Consider the following 24,699-nt stretch of genomic DNA (forward strand, 5'->3'; position numbering starts at 1 on the left):
TGTTAATTCAACTTTGCCTTACTATATATATATATATATATATATATATATATATATATATATATATATATATATATATATATATATATATATATATATATATATATATATATATGTATTATATCTTCTTCTACATTTTGGATTCAATGTCTTCTCTTTCCAGTATTGACTTCAGGGTTATTGCAGTTCAGCCTTAAATTGTTCTCTACTCTGAAATCTCATCTCTTTGTTCTCTTGTCTTATTGGTATTCTGGCCAAATCTCAGTAGAATTCAAGTTTTTTGTTTTTTTTTTTCTTATTTAGATTACCTATGAAGGGGCAAAAGTAAGGAATATGCATTTATTTAGCACTTACTTTGTGAGGCATTGTGCTAAGTGCTTTTTACAAAGCTTATTTCACTTGATCTTCACAACAACTGGACAGCCCACCCATTAAGTAGTTGAAAGACAAAGGTGGTCTTTTATAAATGTCCTGGTATATGAAATATACATATATATATGTAAATATATATATATATATGAAATATACATATATATACACAATAGTCATATAGCAATAAAATAGTGAAAAATTAAAAGAGCTCATATTCCATGTAGCAAATATTTTTAATTCATAAAATCATTTCTTATAGAGATTGGAAGGATCTCAATACATAAAATCTTTCTTTTTAGGCAACTAATGATCATTTTACAAATGGGGTACTTGAAGACTAGAGCACATATGTGACTTATCCAAAGAAACACAGCCTACAAGATGTTATTTCAACATGTAACCTGGAGGGAAAGTAGAATACAGATCACTTATCTCACAGTGTAATGCTCATTCCATTGAAGCATTCAGAAGGCACTCTAATGCTTATATTTTGTAACTTTGATGGGTATGTGATATCAACAATATGGGTGTTTTTTCTAAGAATAAAGATCAAAATCTTTTCATTCATGGCCACCCATAAGTCACTTCCGTAGTTGTTCCACTTAATAAAAAGTTCTTCTGACACTATGTGAGTATTCATAGAACATTCAGTTTGTTCATTATTCCTCCATCTTGCTACAGGATTAGTCCACCTTGTTATGCGTTGTTGGTAATGTTGATAAGATTTAGATTTGAGGTACCCAAATGAAATTAGGGTTACTGATGGTCAGGGAGTTAAATGAGGTCTAAATGAAGTCTAGTGGCAGTGCAAGGTAGGGAGCTCTGGGATTCCTCTCTGGAGGCGCAAGAGTAAAGGAATTTACAGACTTGAAAACCTAGATTGATAAAAGAGATTTATTATGGGGATTGGAAGTAAGGTTTAAGTTTAGTCTAGTTAAGGAAATAGGTGAGAGTAAAGAGAAAGGGCCCTGGAAATTGAATTCCAGTGGATAGATGCTCCTTGGGATGCCAAGTATGGCATAGCAGGCATGTTTGGGACCTCTGCAAAGCTGGGGGCTCCTGGGTGGCTCCTAGAATTTGAATTGAATTCAATGGGTTTCAGTATTGAGCCGACCCCACCCAGATAACAAAGATGAAACTGTTTGTGCTTGGGGTGGAGTCCCCTCACTGAGGCAAATAGAAGATTTTCTCCTTTAAGGATTTTTCAGAGTTTTGGGGTTTCCTCTGCAATGTGTCAAATGCTATACCTTTCTGTTGTTTGGGAGACATAGAGTTGATTCTTTAATGTCTAAAGAATTGTACTAGTGATGGGGATTGAGGTCCCTTTAAGATTCCTTCCTGATTCCCCAGCCCTCATGGCTGACCTTTGATTTACAAATCCTGGTCATCGGGCCTGTCCCAGCCCCCACTGGATCTGAGCCAACTTGGGACACCACCCACAAGCCCCTTTAGATATAAAAGAGTCAAACTGGAGCTCTCTCTTGGCAGGAGCCCTTCTCCTCCAAACATGGTATCCTTCTGGCCATGTAAGGGTTCCTGCCCGCCCAGTGACCACCTCTGGCCCTGATGTCTTTCTACCTTTGCCCTTACTTCTAAACCCTACAATTGCTAAGGTCCGGTCTAGGGATAAGCAAAAGTCCTTGTCCCACGTTGTGGACGCCAATTGTAACGTGCTGTCGTCTCCAGAAGCTGCTCTCTGGGAGGAGATCTGTTGTGTCAACTCAAATCTCTAGGACAGATTCTTCTTCTTGTAGAGAACCGTTGTCTCCAGACAGTTGCCATTAACTCTTGTCCAGAGAAGTGACTTCCCTTCCTGCAGAGAGCTGCCTCAAGCCTGGTGTAGAGCAGAGACTTCTTCTATCTCTGGAGGGCTGTCCTCTTTTATCCTCCCGGAGAATGGGTGTGGGATAATGCAAGGGCTTCTGGGAAGAAGTACTCCAACCAATGAATTTGCTCCTCTTAGAATTCCTAAGGTGTAAACTCCCTTTAAAGGCCCAAACCAAAGGTCTGAGCCAGAGAACTGTCAAGTCAACCTGAGTTCTCATCTTGTAATTGTCCAGACAACCTGAATTCTCACCTTGTCACTGTCCAGACAACCTGAATTCTCACCTAGTAATTCTAACATAACAATAAACCTTTTTTATCAATCTAGGTTTTCGGGCATGCAAATTCCTTTTACAGGGGACTCTACTCCGTCACAGGACTATCCTTGCACCGACCCAAAAGGGGTTCCCCCTTTCCTAACTCTCATCACTAGTAGAATACTGTGGTTGGACCTTTGTTTCAGAGAGAATCTTGGGGTTATCAGACTTACTGGACAATTTCCCAAAGGCAATTTTGCCTATTTTAAGTAATTTCTTATCTCCTGAAGATTAAGAGTTCTATCTCAATATTTCTTCACACTGTTCTATTTGACTAGTTGTGTAATACACAACCATCACTCACAAACAAGTGAAGACATAAAAACTTCAGTTGATTCTTCATGGATTATGTGAAGTCACCTTCTAGGAAGTATTCAGACTGAGGTGTAATTTTGTAGGGTTTTTTCCTTTCCTGAAACTATAGACTAGCAGTGGAATTAATGGGGAGAAAAGGGGACTCCGTACAATGACATCATTGCTAGTTATACATAAACATTTCATTCATTGTTGTACAAAACTTGCCACTTAAAAAAAAAAAAAAAACTTACTAATTCAATTTCACTTTTACACTGTAGTATCTTCCCAAGAATGCCTCCCAGTTCCAGACAACCCTCCTCTACAACAATAAAAAACATTAAACAAAACCATTTGTATGGTAATTCTGACATAGCACCAGTATATCACTTTTCTTTAGAGAGGAAGACTATGTTCTATCATGTCATCTAGAATCCCTCCCTCAACCCAGGCTGTTTCAGAATTTATATGAAACTGCAGAATGATAGGAAGATCAATAACTCCCAGGAATTCTCTCTCCCTTCACATTCCTCCTTCACCTCTTCGCTCTTTGAAGCTGTCTAGAACATATCACAACTGTTTGGTTGCTCACATGTATTAAGATGAAGTGGAGGTTACTAACTCTATCTTGTTTCTATACCATGTAGAAATCTACCATCATCTGATCTATTAATATAAACTAAGGACATCGAGACCTTGCCATCTGTCCTGCTTAGGACTCCTAGACCTTGTCACAAATGGTGCAGCTAAAATCAATTTTGTGTGTTGTCTTCTGCAGGAAGAGTGTGAGTTCTTTAAGAACAGCTATCATATTTTTTCTATTTATATTTCCAGAGCTTAGCTCAAATGGTTGGTAGATAAGTACTTAATAATTTTTTCTCTCTCTTTCTTCTCCTTCCTTCTTTCTCTTCTTCCTTCTTCCCTTTCTTTGTTTCTGTTTTATTTAATTTCTTTTGTCCTCTTGTGTTGTATTCAATTGCATTATGATTTTCATGTCTATTCATCATCTCACTCATTGTTCCTTACCATGAAATAAAGTTCTATTTTATTCAAATTCTCCAATCAGTTCCTCAAATAATGGGCTCGTTATTTGCTTTTTTCTGTTTCCTTTTTGAAAGGAATCCTTTTGAAAGTTTTATATATTAAAAATAATTTATTTTATCTTCTGTAACTGTCTCTCTTGTTTGGTTAAGAATATAATTCATACCCATAATTATAAGAAGTGTATAATCTGTTCTTCTTTAATGTTAACACCATATCCATTTAGAATATATTATGGAATATGGCATGAAACATTGGTCAAAGCCTAATTTCTGCCAGATTTCCTTCCAGTTTTTCCCAGCATTTTAAAAAAAAATTAAATAGGGCATTCTTTTTTGAGCTTTCTCTTCTTTCTTTGTTTTGTCTCTGTTTCTTTCTGTCTTTGTTTCTGTTTCTCTCTCTCTTTCTCTGTTTTTTTTTCTTTCTCTCTCTTTTTCCCTCCATCCTCCCCCATCTCTCTTTCTCTCCTTCCCTCCCTCTTCTCTCTTTTTCTGTGTGTGTATGTCACTTATTAGTGAACACTGGGCTATTGATTTCAATTGTTTCTGATTCTTCCTTTTTTAGTCTGTTCCATTTATCTACCTCCCTATTTTTAAATATATAATTTATAGTTTTGATGATTGCTAGTTTGAGGTTTAGAAGTGTTATTGACTCTCCATCTTTTCCTGTTTGAGTCACTTCCCTTGATAGTCTACATCTTCTGTTTTTCCCAATTGAATTTTATTATTATATTATCAATTTCTATGATTTATCCCTATGATCATTTGATTTGTGCAGCATTAAAATATAAAATTAATTATGGTGATGTCATTTTTATTATATGAAAACAGCTTGTCCTTGAGCCATGAATATTCCTCTGGCTATTTAAATTGTTCTTTATTTCATTGAACAGGAGTATTTTGTAATTGAATCTATATGAGTAATTTGCGTGCTTTGGTAGATTGATTCCTAGATGCTTGCTGGCATGACTGAAGTTTTTCTATTCTGCCAATGATCTCTGCTGTGCAGGCCATAAATTCTGCTTTCACAATTTTTAGTTCTCTTTTAAATCATTCAGGAGCATCTTGTTATTTTTCTGTGCTCTCTTGGGAATCTGCAGGTTCCTCTGTCTCATCAGGTATTAATTCATTTTCCTTTTTCTTGAGGCATTTCTTCACAGGTGTTTGGAGATTTTAGCTCATGTTCAGATCCTTCTTTCACTATTAATATCTTTCATGCTGTTTTATTTGCTAGGTTAGATGTTTCTAAGCAAGTTTTCTTACTTTTGAGATTTTTGGTCATTTTAGTTTTTTAATATAGTTTCTCATATTGGGCATGTTCTGACTCCTCCTTTGATACTGATTTCCTTTGGGCTGGACTTAAAAGTTGGACAATTCTGCTTCTGCCTCAAGTCACTTCAGGTAGTATAGAACCGACTCCAGTTGGATGCTGAGCACTTTCTCTCAGACTTAATGGAGTGCCATGAAATCACACAGATGTACTCTTTTTCCAGTTAACTGTTCCTCAGTTCTCTGGGTGAATTCTGTTGCTGAGGTTCAGTGCTGTCACACTGGTGTCCCTGGCATTGATGTATGTGTTGTGGAGGTAAGGTTAAATTCCTTTGCAAATCCATGGGTCAGCTTGTATAGCCTGAAGCAATTTGTCATTGGTGGAAGATGAGGTACTAAGAGACCATAGTAAAAGAATAAAGGTCTTCTGTGTGTCTTTGTATTATTACCTCAATTGTTTCTTGGTGTAACAGACAATGGAAGTAATTGAAACTATTTTATTTCTTGGACATAATTACTATTTTGGAGAATTTTGAGAAGTTATAAAGATCACAGAAAATCTTTAGTGCTCCATTTTGTTGATTGTATGACTTTGATGTTTTGAGCATATAATTTATTTAGTTTTTATCTACTTCAAAATGACACTGATAACTTTACTTTCATAATTATAATTGGTTTCCAAAAATTGGACTAGTTCATAGGCCCCACCAACAATCCATCCCTTAGTTTGTTTATCTTTTCATGTTGACTATTTTTGCTTTTTGTCATCATTGTCAAGTTGATAGTTGTGAAGTGATCATTCAGAATTATTTTCATCTGTAGTTTTAAGTAATTTTAGGTTGTTTCCCCTTCCTCCCCCATAGTTTTGAGGGTACATCTACTTCTTTGGAAATCTTCCTTGACATCTACCATAATTTGCTTACGTAGTATTTGTCCATGTCCTGGTTTTTCCTTTTGGAGACATGAAAAATAAATTTAATCCTATTTGACTGTAAGGGTCCTTTAAATGGGCAGCCATGGTGCAACAGGAGATGAGTTGCTCAGAAGTAATCTCTGTAGGTATAGGACTGCCCTGTGGGTGGGATCCTGGCCATATTGAGATGGCTTTGTAATGGGTGACGGCTCTCTCGCTGGTTGGCTATGTGTGGGACCTCACAGGCCCTATATAAGCCCACTGCAGGTAGCAAGTCGCTCTTTTTAACCATCTTCATTCAGTATCTCATTACTCTCATTTCAATAATTTATAACTTATCAATGTTTGTTTTAAACTATGGACTCCAGAATTGAACATAGTACTCCAAAAGGGAGCTACAAAAAACAGAGCATAGGAGAACTATTATCTATGTCCCTATTCCTATAAGCTGTAGCTCCATTAAGGCAATATTTACTTTTTGGATTGCCATATCACACTGCTCACTCATATTGAGCTTACAGACACCTACCCCTCCAACTCTTTTTTAGAAAAACTGTTGTCTAACTATTACTCCTTTAACTTTTACTTGCAAACTGTAAGGAACTTGATTCTTAACAATTATAAGAAACTATATTTATCCCTATTGAATTTCATATTTTTAAATTGAGCCCAATGCTGATTCCAATGTCCTTTTTGTTAGCTATGCAGTTTTGGGTGATTTGAAAATATCACAAGCATGCCATGTATACTTTTACCCAAGTTTAAAGAGGTTAACATAGAACCAAGCCCAAATCCCTTGATATTAATTAGATTTGAAGTCTAATTAATATTAGACTTGAAATCTCTTTCCATGCTGACACTAAGACATTACAAGTTTTGAATCCAGTCTTATTTCTGCATCTTCTCCACCTGAATAGCATGATAAGCCTTATCAAAACTTTGATAACATATTGGTAAACTGTATCCACAGCATTTCCCTAATCTAATAATTTAGTAGTCTTGTCAAAAGACAAAATAAGGCTAATCTGGCATGATTGGTTGATTGTTGTCCTTTGTTCTCAAATAGGGCCAAAATGACATTACTATATTAGAGTTGAGTTGCAGTGTGTCTGACAGTGGATGATCAGCCTGAAATGAATTCAGAAGTGCTCTGCCACAGGTTAGACACAAACAGTCCCTATGAACATTTGGGCTGGCTTCTCTAATTTTGCACATTTCACATTTCTCCTGGGCTAATTCAGTTCTGCTTTGCTCATAGAACACAGCACAGGGCTCGCCATACTGGGTGGTTCTGTGCCAGTATCTCCCATGTCAAACAATCAATTTTAAAGTTCTTAAGAAGGACCTTGGAAGTGTCCTTGTATCTCTTTTTTCTGACTGCCTTGTGAGCACTTGCCATATGTGAGTTCTGCATAAAATAATCTTTTTGGCAAGCGTACATTTGGCATTTGAATAGTGTGGCTAGCCCAATGGAGCTGTGCTCTCTGCAGTAAGTTTGAATACTTGGCAGTTTAATTTGAAAAAGAATCTCAGTATCTGGTACCTTGTCCTGCCAGGTGATCTTCAGAATGTTCCTAAGACAATTCAAATGGAAGTGATTTAGTTTGCTGGCACGGTACTGGCATACTGTCTAGGTTTCACAGACATACACTAATGAGGTCAGCACATTGGTTCTGTGGACCTTCAGTTTGGTAGTCAGTCTAATACCTCTCCACTCCCACACCTTCCTTTGGAGCCTCCCAAACACTGAGATAACTCTGGCAATGAGTGTATCTATCCCATTATCAATGTAGACATCCATAGAAAGTATACTGCCAAGGTAAGAAAACTTAACCATAGCATTCAAAACTTCTCCATTTTTTATGACTGGTTCTACATATGGATGAATGGGGGTACTGACTGATGGAGGACCTGTGTTTTCTTGGTGTTAGACCAAAACAGATTTTTGAAATCTGGCATGACTTGTTTATGATAAACCATACTGATTTTTTCTAATTTCCATTGCTTTAATGACTCCTTTTAGAACTTTCTTAGGAATCAAATTCAAGCTCTCTGACCTGAAATTTGCAGACTGTATTCCCTTCCATTTTTGGATAACTGGGACAACACTCTAATTTTCCAATTCCTTTTCCAATCTTGCAGTTCCTCTAATTTTCCCTCATGATTTCTTATATTTCACTGAATGACTCAGAAATTATATCTACCAGTTTTCTGTATATATGGTTAATAGTTCTTCTGCTTTGAATTAATCAAGGGCAACTGGTTCCTCACCTACTATCTCTTTGAGCATGAACTCATGATTGATCTATATCCTGCACTCTTCTGTTTCTCTATTAAGTATAATTCTACACTGAATACTTAGTGTGCAGATTTGTAGGTGTATGTTCAACCCTTCTTTATCTGTCTCCTGACAATACTTCTTCCATATGTTTATATACTCTTCTCCCACACCCTAATTTTGATAACTAGTAAATTCCTCTCTGTTCTATGTTAGAATATTCCTTTCCCTTTCCCTATCTTTTCCTTTTTTTTTTTTTTTTCAAAAGCAATAAAAACAGAACAAACATACTCCATGTCCTTAAGTTTTGTCTCCTTGAATCTCACAATTCAGAACATTACTATCCATCAAGATAGGAACTGGTACCATAAAATCTCATGCCTTCTTCAATGAGGCATTACTTACATTCTGTACTCAACAGCTATTATAATAGCTCAATAATAGCTCAATTACATTCCCATTTCCTGACAGGTACTTCGAAGCAGTGATTCAGAACTCCTAGCAAGTGATTTGCAAACCATGTTTCCCAATCATTCACTACTCCCTGATATCTATTCATTTCAATTCCATTCCCTCAGTGCCCCTTGCATTGTTCTCCCTGAACTCCATAATGATCAGACTTCCCTTCGTTTTAAAAACTATTCTTTCTTCTATTTTTTTTTTTTGTCTTCACTAAGACATGACTACTTTGTAGCCTTACTACTTCCTTGTTTCTCTTGTCATACTTTCTAATTCTGGCTATATATTTTCTCATTTCTCCCTCTCTACTGTACCTTCCAGACCCTCCCCAAACTAACTTTTTATATTAAGCAACTTCTTTTCCTGACCATGCTTTCCAAATTTATCTATCAGCACAAATCCTTTCTATAGGATGATATTCATTTTTTTAAAATTATCATGTTCTTCTGGGTGACCTGTGATTCTTAAGTTATCTTTGTGTATTCTACATTCAAGGACAATCATTTGGATTCAGACAAAATTCACGTATTCTTTTTGTCTTTATGTCTCTCTTGAGAAATTTTCTTTTGACTCGTGTTTGTGTGTGTGTGTATTCTACATCTGTCATTTCCTCTTTTGCTTTGTTCAGTTCTTTGGAGAGAAGTCTCTTTGTATTTTTAAATTTGTGAGTTTTATTTTTTGTGGGGTTTTTTTTCCATTGGGGAGCTCTGTTTTCTAGCCTAATTTCATTCTTTATACCTTATTTTTATAGCTTTATTTATCTTTTGAACTATTCTAGTATTCTTTGTTATTGTTTCATGATTTCTAAGAAACCCATACCCAGAGAAAGAATTGTTGATGTCTGAATGTAGATTGAAGCATACTCACTTTTTCCTTTAATTTTCTTGAGGTTTTTTTTTGGGGGTGCAGAAAGGGGGAACCTGTATTTTCTTTTACAACATGATTGTTTTGGAAATGTTTTGCATGTCTACACATGTATAACCTATATTGAATTGCTTGTATTCTCAAAGAATGAATTGCAAGGGAGTTAGAGAAAGAATTTAAAACACAAAGTTTTGTTAAAAATCTGGAGGAAAATAAAATACAAGCTCGCTAAATAAAAAAAAAAAAAAAGAAGAAGTCCAGTGAATTCTTTTTGATTGAGAATTTGGGGTCTTTTTTTATTCATAATATAATATTTATTTACTAATCTTTGGTCACTCTGAGCTTTTTACTTCTTTCTGTCTTTAGGAGCCTCTCTGTTGGTTTATCTGCTTGTGGCCTAGTTGTATTACTAGAAATTCTCCCCTACATTCTTCACTTTTCAGCTTTTCTCTCCAATTCTCTGTCTTTTGTTTTGGTTTCTTGTTATTAGTTTCTCTCTTCCGCGGTACATAGAAGGTCCTTCTCTTGTCCCTCAGATAGGGTGTCTTCAACCACTTAGGTAGAGTACTGAGGCCTTAACTTTTGTTATTGTTATCAGTCTTGTCCAACTCTTGGATTTCTTGGCAAAGAATTTGGAGTTTTGCTATTTCCTTCTCCAGCTCATTTCACAGATGAACAAACAGGTAAATTTTATCACACACTTAGTAAGTCTTTGAGGTCAGATTTGAATTCAGGAAAAGAATCTGAATTAAGGATTCTAAGTACAGTTTTCTGGTATTATTTCAGAGGTTTTTTTTTTTTGTTTTTTTTTTGTTTTGTTTTTTTTTTTGTTTTGTTTTTTGTTTTGTTTTGTTTTTTACGTTGTGTGGAATTTTGGTCATCTTGAAGAGGGGACCCCGGTACTCTGAAGATCCTTGGAGAAAGTCTTCAACCCTGCCTCAATAAGGGACACTGCCCCAAGTCTTTTTTTTTTTTTTTTTTTTTTTTTTTTCTTAAATGAATTTAAGTTTTAACTGCTTGAGGGGGGAAATGATGAGGAAACTCCAAAACTCTTCTCCTTGGACTCTGCCTCAGGGACTCTGCCCCACCCCAAGCACAGTTTCCTTCTTATCTAAAAACCCATTGAATTCTATTCAAATTCTAACCCTGGCTGAAGCTCAAGCCAGAAGTCAACCTGGGACTCCATCCACAAGCCCCTTCAGATTATCAAAAGCCCCCTATATAAAAAGGGCTAAACTGGAGTCCATTCTTTGCAGAGATCCCAAACATGGCATCCTTATGCTGGTCATGTCAAGGATTTCTGCCCACTGGACCTGTAGTTCTGGTGCCCTTTTATCTCTTCCCTCAACTTTACTAACTAAACTTTACTTCCAAACCTCCCAATAAACCTTTTTTTATCAATCTAGGTTTTGGGATCTGTAAATTCCTTTACAGAGGACTCTTGCACTACTACTAGACCTCATTTAACTCTGTATCCTTATGCCGAATCCAAAGGGGTTGCAGGGGGAGCTCTGTTTGACTCTCTGTACCCTGAACCTGCCACTAGATCTCAATTAAACCTAATTTCATTTAGGTACTCCTTACCTAGTTCTCATCAATCTCATCTGTAGTTTTAGCCTTAGCTATTATGTATCTGGAACACAATTCCTTATCTTGGCTTTAAATTGATAGAAGTTCATGAAAAACAACAACTTTTTCCTGATCATGGGATCTATTTCATTATTTTAAAATCATATTATATTTAAATGTTATCTATCCTCTAATCTAATCTTTCTAAATGAGGATACTAAGGCCCAGAAAGACTGATTTGTCACTACATGTCAGTCAGGCCCAGAACCTAGATTTTAACTTCTAGTTCCCAGGTTTTTCTACCCTGCTATAGAGACATCCATTTCATAGAAGCTGAATTCCCCTAAATAACTGAATCCATTATCATTACTTTCTATGCTTAAGAAACTTCCTTTAGAAATTTATTTCAGGTCATCCTTAAACCTAGTTAGGTTTGCCTATTTTTGAGGAAGACTTTGAATAACAATAATATACAAATGTAGCAGTGAGAATTAGCAACTATTAGAATTTGTATAAACGACATACTTTTCCTACATTTCATTATCATGCTACTAGTTTAATCTCACTTTTTTTTTTCATTCTTCCTGACAGGGATTTGATAAACAAGTGGATGTGTCATATATTGCCAAATATTACAACATGAGCAAAAGCAAAGTAGACAACCAGTTCTACAGTGTAGAAGTGGGAGATTCAACATTCACAGTTCTCAAACGCTACCAGAATCTAAAGCCTATTGGCTCTGGGGCTCAGGGAATCGTTTGGTAAGTTGAATGAGTTTCATCTTATAGTTTTATCATATCTTCTCCTTGTTATTGCTAATAAACAAAAGCAAAAACACAAACCTCATTGGAGGGGAAAAGAAATACATTCTGTTGAAGAAAGTTTATTACCTCAATAAACATGAATTTGCTAGTTAATTTTGGAGCCATGCAGGAGAAAAGCTATTGCCAATAATTCTTGGATTCTGATGTTTCATTATTTATGTTGCAAAAAAAAAAAAAAAAAAAGTTCCTTCTTAAAGGAAGTTGGTGATATAAGTACTAAATAAGACCCCTTTGAAACATTAATGAGAATTCAAACATGTTTGATGTTAAATTCCACCAAAAAAAACCCCAAACAAACTCTGGTATCTCTTTGGAATAAGTGACACTTGTCATTATATCTGTGAAAATTTCTAAAATGGGAACTGAACTTGTTTGGAGCTCAAAATTCATTTTTGCTTTTGTGACATTGAGCAAGTTAATCTTTTTGAACTTCAGTTTCCTTTCAGAATGAAAGAATAAGATTAGATGAACCTTAAGATCCCTCCCAGCCTTGAATCTATATCCCTATGTGATTGTGGAAGGCAGAATTGGAAAGACTACAAGCTGATTCAAAATGATGAAGAATTATGGAATCTCAAAATCCATGAAAATCTGAATCCTCATCTGGTTTACTGGTTCTCAAAAATTTTGGACTCATAATCCCATTATACTCTTTAAAATTATTGAATAAATACCCTCTCCCTCCAAGAATTATGTGTTATACCTAGTTGCATTTGTCATTTTAGAAATCAAAGCACCTTGATATATTTATGATCTTTTCAATGATATTTTTGATCTTTTGTATCCCCAGTATGGGTCTTAGGGTGCATTGGTGGTCCCAGACCACAGTTTGAGAACCTTTTATCCAGTTCAATCCATATCTTTTCCACTTAATATCAGTTCTATATTGAACACACATTTTATCATTTTTGAGTAGTTTCAGTTGTATCCAACTCTTTCATGACCCTATCTGGGGTTTTCTTGGCAAAAAATTCTGGAGTGGTTTGCCATTTCCTTCTCTAAATCATTTTATAGGTGAGGATACTGAGGCAGAGTTAAGTGACTTGTTCAGGGTAACCCATATAGTTAATGTCTGAGGCTGGATTTGAACTTGGGTCCTCTTGACTCCAGACCTAGTGCTATATCCATTGCACTGCTTAATTGACCTGAACACATATAGTGAATAGCACAGAAATCCATTTATTAATTCAGAGGAAGGAGCAATGTTACTCAGGTAATCTAGCTCTCAATCAGGGGGAAACTCCCTCAGATCTCTCAAGTAGCAATCTGGGGATAAGGCCAGCCTTTCTCATGTCTTCCCAGAATCTTCCTTCAGCTACCTATAGTGGATTGGTCTCTTCCATTCTCCCCCTTGGAGGTGGAAGCAGTAGCGCTTATTCAAAACTCAGAGACGATGAGAATGAAAACTTTTGCTTTCTTCTAACCCTCAAGAAGGACAGGACTTTTATCTACAATACTAAACACTGAGTCTTAGACCAATAGGCTTTGGATAGTGGAATCTGGACAACCTCGATTTAAATCCCATCTCAGTCATATCCTATCAAGTCACTTCTTTATGTCCTCAGAAAACCTTTGATTAAACTTTGCAGAGCCAGTGCATTGTTAGAGGGAGTTTCCTCACCAGGGAATTCTGTACACTGATGCAATCACAGAGTCAGATCGTATAATAAAATAAAACAAAAAATGACAAACTCCAGAAGCTACATTTTAAAGGTTCAGCTACTCTTTATTAGAGTCCTTCCATTCAATATGTGATTTCTAAAAGTTCATTTAAAAAACAAAACAAAACAAAAACATCTTTGTTTTCATGTATGTTTTTTTGGGGCAAGAACTCAAAATGGAAAAACATTTTCCAAAAGAGATAATAATTGCCAATTATATTCAATTCAGTTTTGTACACACTTGTGTATAACACACAAAAGTGTTGTACTTTGTTCCAAGTGGATAGTAATTTCATTTCTGAGACTTCCCAACTTCTCTTTGTTTTATACTAGTAAACTAACTTAAAATATTCTCAGTACTTTGAGCTCTTGCCAAATTACCTTTCTTACATAAGAATCCTGCTCTTTTTACCCCTAAATGGATCTATGATCACAGAAACAGGACAAACAACTATATGGTGCTTTAGCTTTCCAATTCAGTGATATAGAAACAAATGCTTCACTATATATAGTCTTCATTTCCAGTTATGAAACTGTAGTAATCAATAAGATGATCAACTAGTAAGTGACCAATAACCTTGTGAACCAATCATTTTATGAAGTTTCCAACCACCAAGAAATAGCCTGCCCAACATTTTCCTTTTTACAATTCATAAAATTAATATTTAATGGATTTATGATTTCATCAGTGTAGATATTCCCCTCCACTGAGGCAAATTACAACTATAGCATTCCTTCTGATCTTGTATTATTCATGTCCATATGAAAGAATGATGATTCTTGTCTGGTTCTCGTTCTTATGGCTGTCATCTCAAGTTTACCATTGTACCATTTAAGCTTGTCATCTATTGTCTTGCCATGTGATTGAGATCTCTCCTTTTTCCAATCAGACATTTTACCACTTTTAGTTTATGTTGTAACCTGCTCACCCACACTGATGAGGTATTTTTCCATTTCTCCTTTGGTTATTTGTAATTTTAATTCCTCTGAGATCATAGTGTTCAATTATTTAAAATAATTTAATTTAAAATAGAACAATACTGGTGTAAAAATAGACTTCTATGGTAGTGAGAATTTCGAGATCACAAAATAGTTTCTCAAATGTGATCTAGCCTACTATCTTTCTCCTATTAAATTCCAAGACAAGATCATAAACTAATCATAATATACTATAACATAGGAAGATCCTAAGGAAACAAAAAGTAAGGAAAAGAACAGCAAAGGAAGAGGAACAGCAAGAAATTCTCTACTGTCTTTTCTCATTTACTATTTCAGTGCCATACTAGGGACCAGCTCCTACTTTCTTCTATGATAAACTTAGTTGGTGACATATAACACCTTACTTTTATTGAAACCATTTGTTACCAAGCTCAGACTACTCTTTAATTGTAAATCAAGTTGGAAATGGTATTGTATCAACTAAGAAGTCAGTCAGTTTTTTCCTTCTTTCCCTGAAATTTATTTTTTTGGCATTTACAAGTCAATTTTGGAGGTAACAAATCAGATAAAAGACATATAATAATATGCTTCTATCACTAACTCAAATTCCAAGAACAAGAGTTTTTAAAAATAGGGAATAAAGTTTGGTGACTAACACATATATATACTTTGTCTTAACCATGAAGAATTTCTCATCGTTATTAAATACTTCAATTTCTAGTAAGAAATAAATGATAAGGCAAAATGGTCATTTTGAAGTAGAGATAGTAAATTTGATGTTGGTTAAAAGCTTTTCTAGTGTCTGTAATGTATAACACTTAGTTGGCATAAACACATAAAATAATGGGTGAATTAATTATGATTAAATTCCTTCAATAAAATTCACTCCTAAAATTAATTCATTGGATTCTTCCCATATTAAGTTGGAAAAAAATTCTGTTTTGTCTCCTCTCAACCCCAGAAAGACAGCTATTTATATTATCAGAAATATATGTAAAATCAGCTCTTCTGTGCACATCCTAAAAAATAGTCTATATGAGCAAAATCACTCCTATGCAGTCCAGAACTTGGCAGCATTGTAGATATGTAACTATACAAAATAATATTTAACAAATACAGTCTCTCTTTATCCTTTCCACAATGTAGGGAATTAGATGCTTTTATTATCCTCATTTTATAGATGAGATAAAAAATGAGCAAAACAGAGGTTAAATGCTTGGTGTGAACCCATGAAAAATGATCATACTGAAAAGAGAAAGGAACTTGAAAATGTACCCATATATTGTAACCTTAAAAAGATAACCTAATAGCCAGGGGGGAAAAAAAAACCAAACACTGAATTTGGAATCAGAGAGAGAGAGAGAACTAGGATTTCAGTGCATATCCTGTCACTAGTGTAGTTTGGGTGGTTCAACTTTTCAGAGCTTTAATTTCTTGATTTGTAAAAGAGGAGTGAAAGATGGGTATGTGTGTGTTTGTGCAAGTGTGTGTCTGTAAGTTCTTATGGTGTCTTTTGTCTCTAAATATATGATCCTTTGACTAAGAAATGGGAGTATGGGGAGTGGGGAGGAAGGGAAGACAAGATAGCAGTTCTTGCCAAGTAAACACTCTGCTGAATTTTCCCAAACCCACCTTCTAAACAACTTTTAAAAAGTATATGAAATCAAATTTTGAATAGGAAAAGAAATCAAGTCACAGTAAGTAATTTTCTAGCTGATATCAGCTTAGGAGAATGTGGGGTCATCCAGAAGTATGGTGCAATATAGATGCAGCAGTAGGAACAATGATGGAAACCAGCAGCAATGGTATACTTAGGGATAGTAAAGGGATGAAACAGGTGAAAGAAATTCTAGGAGATCCTTGTGTTAGCACTGAGCAGAGTCCAACACTGTCATAAAGGTCAAAGTCAAGAAATAGGTTGGAAATATAAGTAATCAACAACAAAAAAAGAAGCTGACCATAAAGATCTTTTATGGTAACACAAACTGAGAAGATAATGATTTGAAAATATCTATAGGCAAAAGCTCAAAAGAAAATGTAAATTTGACACAAGTCCAAAAAGAATTATGGGAAGAACTAAAAAAAAATTTTTTTTTTTAATTCCATTCCCCCAAGTGAAAATAATCAGATACATATGGCCAGGTTTATCCTTGTTGTGTGCCAGTTATTATATTAAAACAACATTGGCACACTCAGATACATTATTCCTATTGCCGCTTTTCATATATTCAAGACAGCAGTATATAATCCTGTCCCTATCTTGGGAACCAAGCCCACTTTAAAATAAAGTTCATAGTCAATAAAATGTTTCAAAAAAATGAATAAACAAGAACAATAAAAGGACCTGACTCTAAAAATCTATTATGATGAAAGAGAAGATAAATATACAAACTCAGAAGAGGATAACATATGTCAAAAAAGATACAAGCAAAGGCTCAAAGGAAAAGCATGTGAATCTGACACAAGCCAGATAAGAATTCCCTAAAGAGCTTAAAAAAAGATTTTTTGATGTGCTAAGTCACTAGTGATCAGAGAAATGAAAATAAAGACAACTCTGAGTTACACTACACACCTCTCAGATTGGCTAAGACGACAGGAAAAGATAATGATAAATAAATTGGAGGGGGTGTGGGAGAACTGGGACACTGGTATATTGTTGGTGGAGTTGTGAAATGATACAACCATTCTGGAGAGAAATTTGGAATTATGCTCAAAAGGCATCTGTGCAAACTTTTTGATCCAGCAGTGTCTCAACTGACCTTGTATTCCAAAGAGATCATAAAAGAAGGAAAGGGACTAATATATGTAAAGATGTTTGTGGCAGCCCTTTTGTAGTGGCAAGAAACTGGAAACTGAGTGGATGCCCATCAGCTGGAGAATGGAGGAATAAGTTATGGTATATGAATATTACAAAATATTATTGTTCTATAAGAAATAATCAATAGGATGATTTCAGAAAGACTTACATGAACTGGTGTTAAGTGAAATGAGCAGAACCAGGAGACCATTTTTCACAGCAACAAGATTATACGATGATTAATTCTGATGGACATCGCTTTTTTCAACAATGAGATGATTCAGGCTAATTCCAATTATCTTTTGATGGAGAGAGTCACATACACTGAGAGAGAGGACTGTAGGGACTGAGTAGTCCCCACAACATAGTATTTTCACTTTTTTGTTGTTTGTTTGTATTTTGTTTTCTTTCTCATTTTTTCCTTCTTGATTTTTTTGCAGCATGGTAATTATAGAAATATGTATAGAACAATATCTGTCTAGGGGAGGAGATGGGAGGAAGGAAGGGAAAAAGTTTGGAACACAAGGTTTTGCAAGACTGAATGCTGAAAATTATCTATGCATATGTTCTGAAAATAAAAAGCTTTAATAATAACACGATTTTCAAAATAATATAAGAAAAATTAGGAAAAGAAAAGAGAATGATGGAAGAAAATTATTTTGAACTATGCCTCCAAAGTTACTAAACTGTATATTCTCTGACCAAACAATAGCACTATATAGCCTAAAATCAAAGAGAACAAAGAAAGAACAAAAGAATCCATAAGTACAAAAATGTTTATGTGAATTTTTATGAATGTTGACAAATAACTGGAAAAGTAAGGGAGCACTCATAAATTTGGGAATATATGAATATTAAGGAATACTATTGTGGTATTAAAAATGAAGGGGATGGTTTTAAAGAAATCTGGGAAGATTCTTACAAAATGATATAGAATCAGGAAAACAATTTTTATCATTATAGCAATATTGTAAAGAAAAAAGACTTAAAAAGATTCAAGAACTCAAATCAACGCAATGGTCCAACCACAATTTCAGAAATCAATAATGAAGTATGTTTGCCATCTCCTAATAGAAAAAATGATAGAGTAAATAAGCAGAATGAAATATATATTCTTAGATATGACCAACATGGGAATTTCTTTTGCTTGATTATGTCTGCTTGTTGGAAACAAATTTAGTTTTCTTTTTTCTTACCAATGGGAAGAGGGGAAAGATAAAGACTTTTTTTTATCAATAAAATAGAACAAAATTGGAATGATAATACTTTTGAACTATTTTATGAGAAATTTTTGTCAGAGGATATTATTTTCTAGGCAGCATATTGGTTTAAGGTTTATCAAATACTGGATCATTTAGGTCAATGTCTAATTGTTCTTTGACTACTCTGTTTCACTTTTACATTTTTTAATCACTACCAAATGGTTTACATGATTACTGAGTTTTTGCTTATTTTAAGACTTTGAAAAGACTTCATTTCTAACTTTTTAAATTATTTCCCTTTTTTAGTTTAGATTTTTGGTTCCCCAAAATAATAACAATTTTTTTCTAGTTCTTTAATAAATCCTTCTGGCAGTTTCATTGGCATAGTACATTACAAATTAATTTCAAAGAATCATCATTTTTATTATATTTTCACAATAAAGCCATAAACATTGGCTATTCATTTCAAAAACTGTTATTGTTTATTTCTTAAAGAAGTGTTTATTCTATTTATTCAGATATTTTGTATTGTGCTACACTGAGATATTTTTATGGAGTTACTGGTTATTTTGTATTGCACTTCCCGTTGTGTTTTGCCTCCTGATTTGTTTTAATAACTATTTAGAAATGTTGATTTTTGTGGGTTTGTGAAACTTTATTGAAGTTATTAACTGTCTCAGTTTCTTTCCTGCTTTGTTAAGCTTTTCTAAGTAAACCATCTTGTTATCAGCAAATAGGGACAATTTTGTCTTTTCCTTGCCCATCATAGTATCATATGGACTATAGCTACCAGGGACCTTAAATACCTTTGAGTCCAACTCTGTCATTCTACAGATGATAAAATTGAGGCGAATGCACAGTAGGATTTTGACTTGCTTAAGATTACATCTGTCTGAGAAAGAATTAAAAATCAGGTCTTCCTGACTTTGTCTAGCAACCCTGTCTGTTAAACCATACTGTTTCTCATCCTTTATTTCTTTCATTTCTCTTTCTTATCTTATTGTTATTGCTACCATTTTTATGAATAGGGAAGATAATGGGGAGATAGGGAAAGGATATAGTCTTGATTCACTCCTTTATTTATTGGGGAAGTTTCTAGTGTTTTCGCATTATGTATAATGCTAGATTTTGGTTTTTAGGTAAATTTGTTAGAAAGTTTCCTATATGTCTATATTTTTCAGACTTCTTTTTCAAAAGTGATTATTTTACTTTTTTCCAAAGACTTTTCACCCATATTTATTCATACCATTATGTAATTTTAAATATTTTCTTTTTATTATGTTAATTATTGTGCTAATTTTTTAAACTTTGAACTATTCTTATATTCTTGATCATAATAAATCTGCAAAACTACAACATCTAGACACAAAAATAGTAAGATATTTTAATGTTTCTTTCTTAGAGCTGAAAAATAAACAAATGGAAAAATAGGGACTTGAACAAACTCTTGAAAAATTTAGAGCACTAAGATTAATTGTATCTTCTAAATGCGACTACAAAAGGATATACATACTTAATAACCACCTGGAATTGTAAAAATATGCATGAGTCTATACACATCCACACCATGCATTTGAGCACAGAAAAATTACTAATTAATGTTTAATAGTATGAGTGCTAAATCACATCTGTTATAGACCATACATAACACGATAAAATAATAATCAGTGCAAGGAAACACTATCAGAAGACAGAGAACTAAATGTAGATTTAATAATAAGCCAAGTCAACAAGTATTTTTTAAGCACTTATGTACTAGGCTCTGTGCTAAGTGCTAAAGATATAAAGAAATACAAAAAATAAAAATAGCTTTTCCTCTCAATGAGCTCATAGTCTTTTGAGGGAGACAACAAATAAACAAGTATATAGAAATAGGTTATAGATGGGATTAATTGGAGATGTTTTTTAATATGCCTATTTGATACTCTCTTGTTTCATTTATTTATTTATTTATTGTCAATGCACATTGCTTTATGAATTATGTAGTGAGAGAAAAATCAGAGTAAAAGAAAAACTGTGGAAGAGATTTTAAAAAACAGAAAAAAGAAATGAACATAGCATGTATTGATTTACATTCAGTCTCCTTAATTCTTTTTCTGGATGCAGATGACATTTTCTGTTCAAAGACTATTGGGATTGCTTTGGATCACTGAACCACTGAGAAGAACCAAGTTTTTCACAGTAGATCATCACACATTCTTGCCATTATTGTGTAAAATGTATTCCTGATTCTGCTTGTTTCAATCAAGATCAGTTTGTGTAAATCTTTCCAGGCCTTTCTAAAATCAGCTTGTTTCTTCATCATTTTTTATAGAACAACAATATTCCATTACCTTCATATACGACAGCTTATTCAACCATTCCCCAATTGAATAACAGTCTTTGTTACCACAAAAAGAGCTGCTACAAACATTTTTGCACATGTGGGTCCTTTTCTCTCCTTTATGATTTCCTTGGGGGTTGGGAGATATTCTTTGAGAGAAAGTATTTTGATTAAGGAGGACCATAAAAGGCTTTTTTGCAGCTAGTGGGAGTTGAGCTGACATTTGCAGGAAGTCAGGGAATCCAGAAAGTGAAGATGAGGATGAAGTCTCATGCATGGGAAACATGCAAGGAAAATGTCAGGAGTTGGGAAATGAAGTTAATGTATGCATAATAGCAAGAAGGCCTGTGTCACTGGATTGAAGTTTATTTGAAGGGGAATAAGGTAGAAGATTCCTGGAAAGAAAGGAAGAGACCTAATTATGAAGGGTTTTAAAAGCCAAACAGAATTTTATATTTAATGTTGCAGGTAATAAGATGCCACTGGGGTCTAATGAAAGGGTATGGTTTGTGTCTGTGTGAATGAAATTTTAAAGAATTAGTCAAAGAACAATCTTACAAATAATCATAACAATGAGACAACATCCTTAGAGGAAAAATTGTGTCCCTTAAAGAAATCCATTAGTACAATAGAAAAAGAAAATATTAATGGCCTCAGTATTAAATTTTTGGTGCAACCAGGTGGCACAGTGGATAGAGTCCTGGACCTGGAATCATAAAGACTCATTTAGCCTTAGACATTTACTAACTCTGTGATCTTGGGCAAATCACTTAATTCTGCCTGCTTCAATTTCCCACTCCAGTATCTCTGTCATGAAGAGTTGGATATTACTGGAAAACAACTGAACAACATTCAATTTTTAAAAAGAGAAAAACAGCAAATAAAGCTAAAATAGGTGCAAAAGGAGAAATTTTTGAATTTAGAAAGAAACAATTAAATTGTAATTGAATATACACAGTATGAATGTCTTTCTTCATGCATATCCCTCTATTAGTGCAAATATTTCTTGCAAATTTCTCTGGATTATGTTTTGTATGTCTTCTTAGGGATAATACATTGAAGTCTACTCATTTACCTTATGTATTATTTAAGAGCTGAATTTCTACAATTTTCTTTGTCATTAATTTTGCATTTCATGTTTTGCTTGTGATTGCTGCAGTGCTGCATATGATGCTGTCCTTGACAGAAATGTGGCCATTAAGAAGCTCAGCAGACCATTTCAGAACCAAACACATGCGAAACGAGCTTACAGGGAGCTGGTCCTCATGAAGTGTGTGAATCATAAAAATGTGAGTGTTTTTTTCCTTTTGCTTTTTGGGTTGGAAAATTTGTTTATTAAATAGGAGGAAAATTACGTACCCGACTATGGGAAATTATCTTATTCTATGGCTCCCATACTTTAAAGATCACTTTTGCTATTATGTATATTTAGTTTGCCCTCATGATTGTTTTTTTGTATTAAAGTTCTTTAAAAACTATGTAGTATTGAATGATTAATCCCAAAGATGTTCCCTTTGAATAAAATTAGCCTTCTTTGATTACTTTTTCCTATTACATCAAAGTCATAGAATATTTATTTATAATAATAGTTTTATCAACAGAAACTATGACATTTCTTTATTAGTTCTAGCCCCATCTGCTGGCTTCTTATTTTTAATGTATACCTTCCGCTTTAGAAGGTTTTTTTATTTTAATACAATAATACACTACATAATATTGTAGTATATTGGCCATTAAAAATAGGTTAAGAAATGCTATATTTTTTATAATCACCAAGTAAGTTGCTACCATGTCATAAGACTATTGTCCAATTCTACATACTCCAGATTGCTATGACAATAGCATATTGAGAGCATCTTTTATTTTTCTAATAATAAGAATACTGGGGATCATTCATTACTTTATATAGCTTTTGAAATATTTGAAAAAACTTTTCATCTATATGCAATTCACAGTGATAGATAGTATAAAAAAATGGTACTCAAATTTCTTTCTGGATGCCTGAAGGGTTTTTTTTTTTTTTGCTTTAATATGATAATTACAAATTTTGGTGATGACATTCCTAGAATTTTGGGGTTGGGATTCTTCTTATGAGGTGATTATTTTACTCTCTAGTTCTGAAATATCTGAGTAATTTTCATTTATGACTTCTTGCAATATAGTGATCACATTTTTTGATTGATTTAAACCATTTTTTCATTGATTGTTGATTTTATTGAAGATCCCTCATTCTTAAATTTTTCCTTCTTAACTTGTTTTGTAATTTTTTAGAAAAAATATCAGCTATCTTGTATTTTCTTCTATTTTTCAATCTTTTAATTTAATTTTAATTAAAACAAAGAATGTTCTGTTCTTTTTGAGGTGAGCTTTCTTTCCATGTAGTAATTAATTTCTGCCTGGTCTATTTTCCTTTTCATGGAGTTTATTCTTGGTTAAAATTTACTGCTTTCCCTTCCAAATTATTTATTCTCCTTCTTTAATCCAGAACTTTCATTTAATTTTTAAAAATTTCTTTTTTACTCCTAGGTATTCATTAAGTTCTTGTGGAAAATTCTTTGTTCCTTTTAGTTTTTGCTTATAGTTTTTATGGATTACTCATTTATTTTGGGGGAATTTCTAGCTTTGCAAAAATAGTTAATTTATTTATGTCAAAACTTTAATTCCTCAATTGGATTTTATGCCAGGACCAGAATCTATTCCAGATTTACTTTTGGATGGAGTGGCTTCTCTCCTTCAGCTGGCTTTGACTTTCCAGGTCAAGTTATCATGTCTACTTCCTTGGGATTGAGTCTCCCTCAAGTTTTGAGGTTCAGAATGATGAATCCTCAAAGCATTTTCTGGTGTTTCAGCAGAGAATATCTAAGAGCGTAGAGCCCTTGATTTGAGAGTAGTAGTACAGTACCAGGCATTGCCTACTATTACTCTCTATGGCTTCAAGTGTGACTTTCCAAGAACCTTGGGACTTTCTTGTAGAAGTCTTTAATTCTTGCTGACACCAGACACAGAGCCTTACATGCTATATATATTTCCCTAGACTATAACTCTCAACATTGGGAGGCTAACCTGAAACATCATTGCCCTTATTGTTAGCCTCTTCTATTGCCCTCAGGATTTTGGATGATCTTTTATGCTTTCCTGGAGTGGAATGAGGCCATCTCTCTTTCTCTCTCCCTTCTCTCTCTCTCTTTCTCTCTCTTTCTCTCTCTCTTTTTCTGTCTCTCTCTGTCTCTCTGTCTATCTCTCTCTCTCTATATATATATACATATATGTATAATATTGAATATATATAGAATATATTGGAAAAAACATATAGATTTTAGCCCTTCCTCCCCACAAAAACCTCAAGAAAAATAAAGTTAGAAAAATGTTGCTTCAGTCTGTATTCAGACACAATCAGTTCTTTCTCTAATTATAGGTAGCATTTTTCATCATCCTCAGAATAGTGTTAGATCATTTTATTGTTGAAAATAACAAACTCATTCACAGGTGATCATCCCACAGCATTGCTATTATTTTGTACATAGTTATGTTTCACTTTAATGAGCTCATGGAGAATTTTAGAAGTTTTTTTTTTGAGAGCCTCTTCCTCCTTATTTATTTTTTTTTAATTTTAAAAATTAATTTTATAATTATAATTTTTTTTGGACAGTACATATGCATGAGTAATTTTTTATAACATTATCCCTTTTATTCATTTTTCCAAATTTTTCCCTCCCTCGCTCTACTCCCTCCCCTAGATGACAGGCAATCCCAT

General features: G+C 34.0%; 1 protein-coding gene across 10 annotated transcripts in view; it reads left to right on the forward strand.

Moving 5' to 3' along the window:
• The window catches only part of MAPK10 (mitogen-activated protein kinase 10), a 165,362-nt gene that overhangs the window by 88,628 nt on the left and 52,035 nt on the right, over positions 1 to 24,699 (forward strand). For all 10 annotated transcript variants that reach the window (XM_074276307.1, XM_074276308.1, XM_074276304.1 and 7 more), the window contains 2 exons: positions 11,791 to 11,960; positions 22,105 to 22,234. In XM_074276307.1, coding sequence (XP_074132408.1) covers positions 11,839 to 11,960; positions 22,105 to 22,234 — 252 coding nt within the window. In that variant the 5' untranslated portion in view covers positions 11,791 to 11,838. The remainder of the gene's footprint in view (positions 1 to 11,790; positions 11,961 to 22,104; positions 22,235 to 24,699) is intronic.

Source organism: Sminthopsis crassicaudata, chromosome 6 (assembly GCF_048593235.1).
Source record: "Sminthopsis crassicaudata isolate SCR6 chromosome 6, ASM4859323v1, whole genome shotgun sequence".
Lineage (NCBI taxonomy): Eukaryota > Metazoa > Chordata > Mammalia > Dasyuromorphia > Dasyuridae > Sminthopsis > Sminthopsis crassicaudata.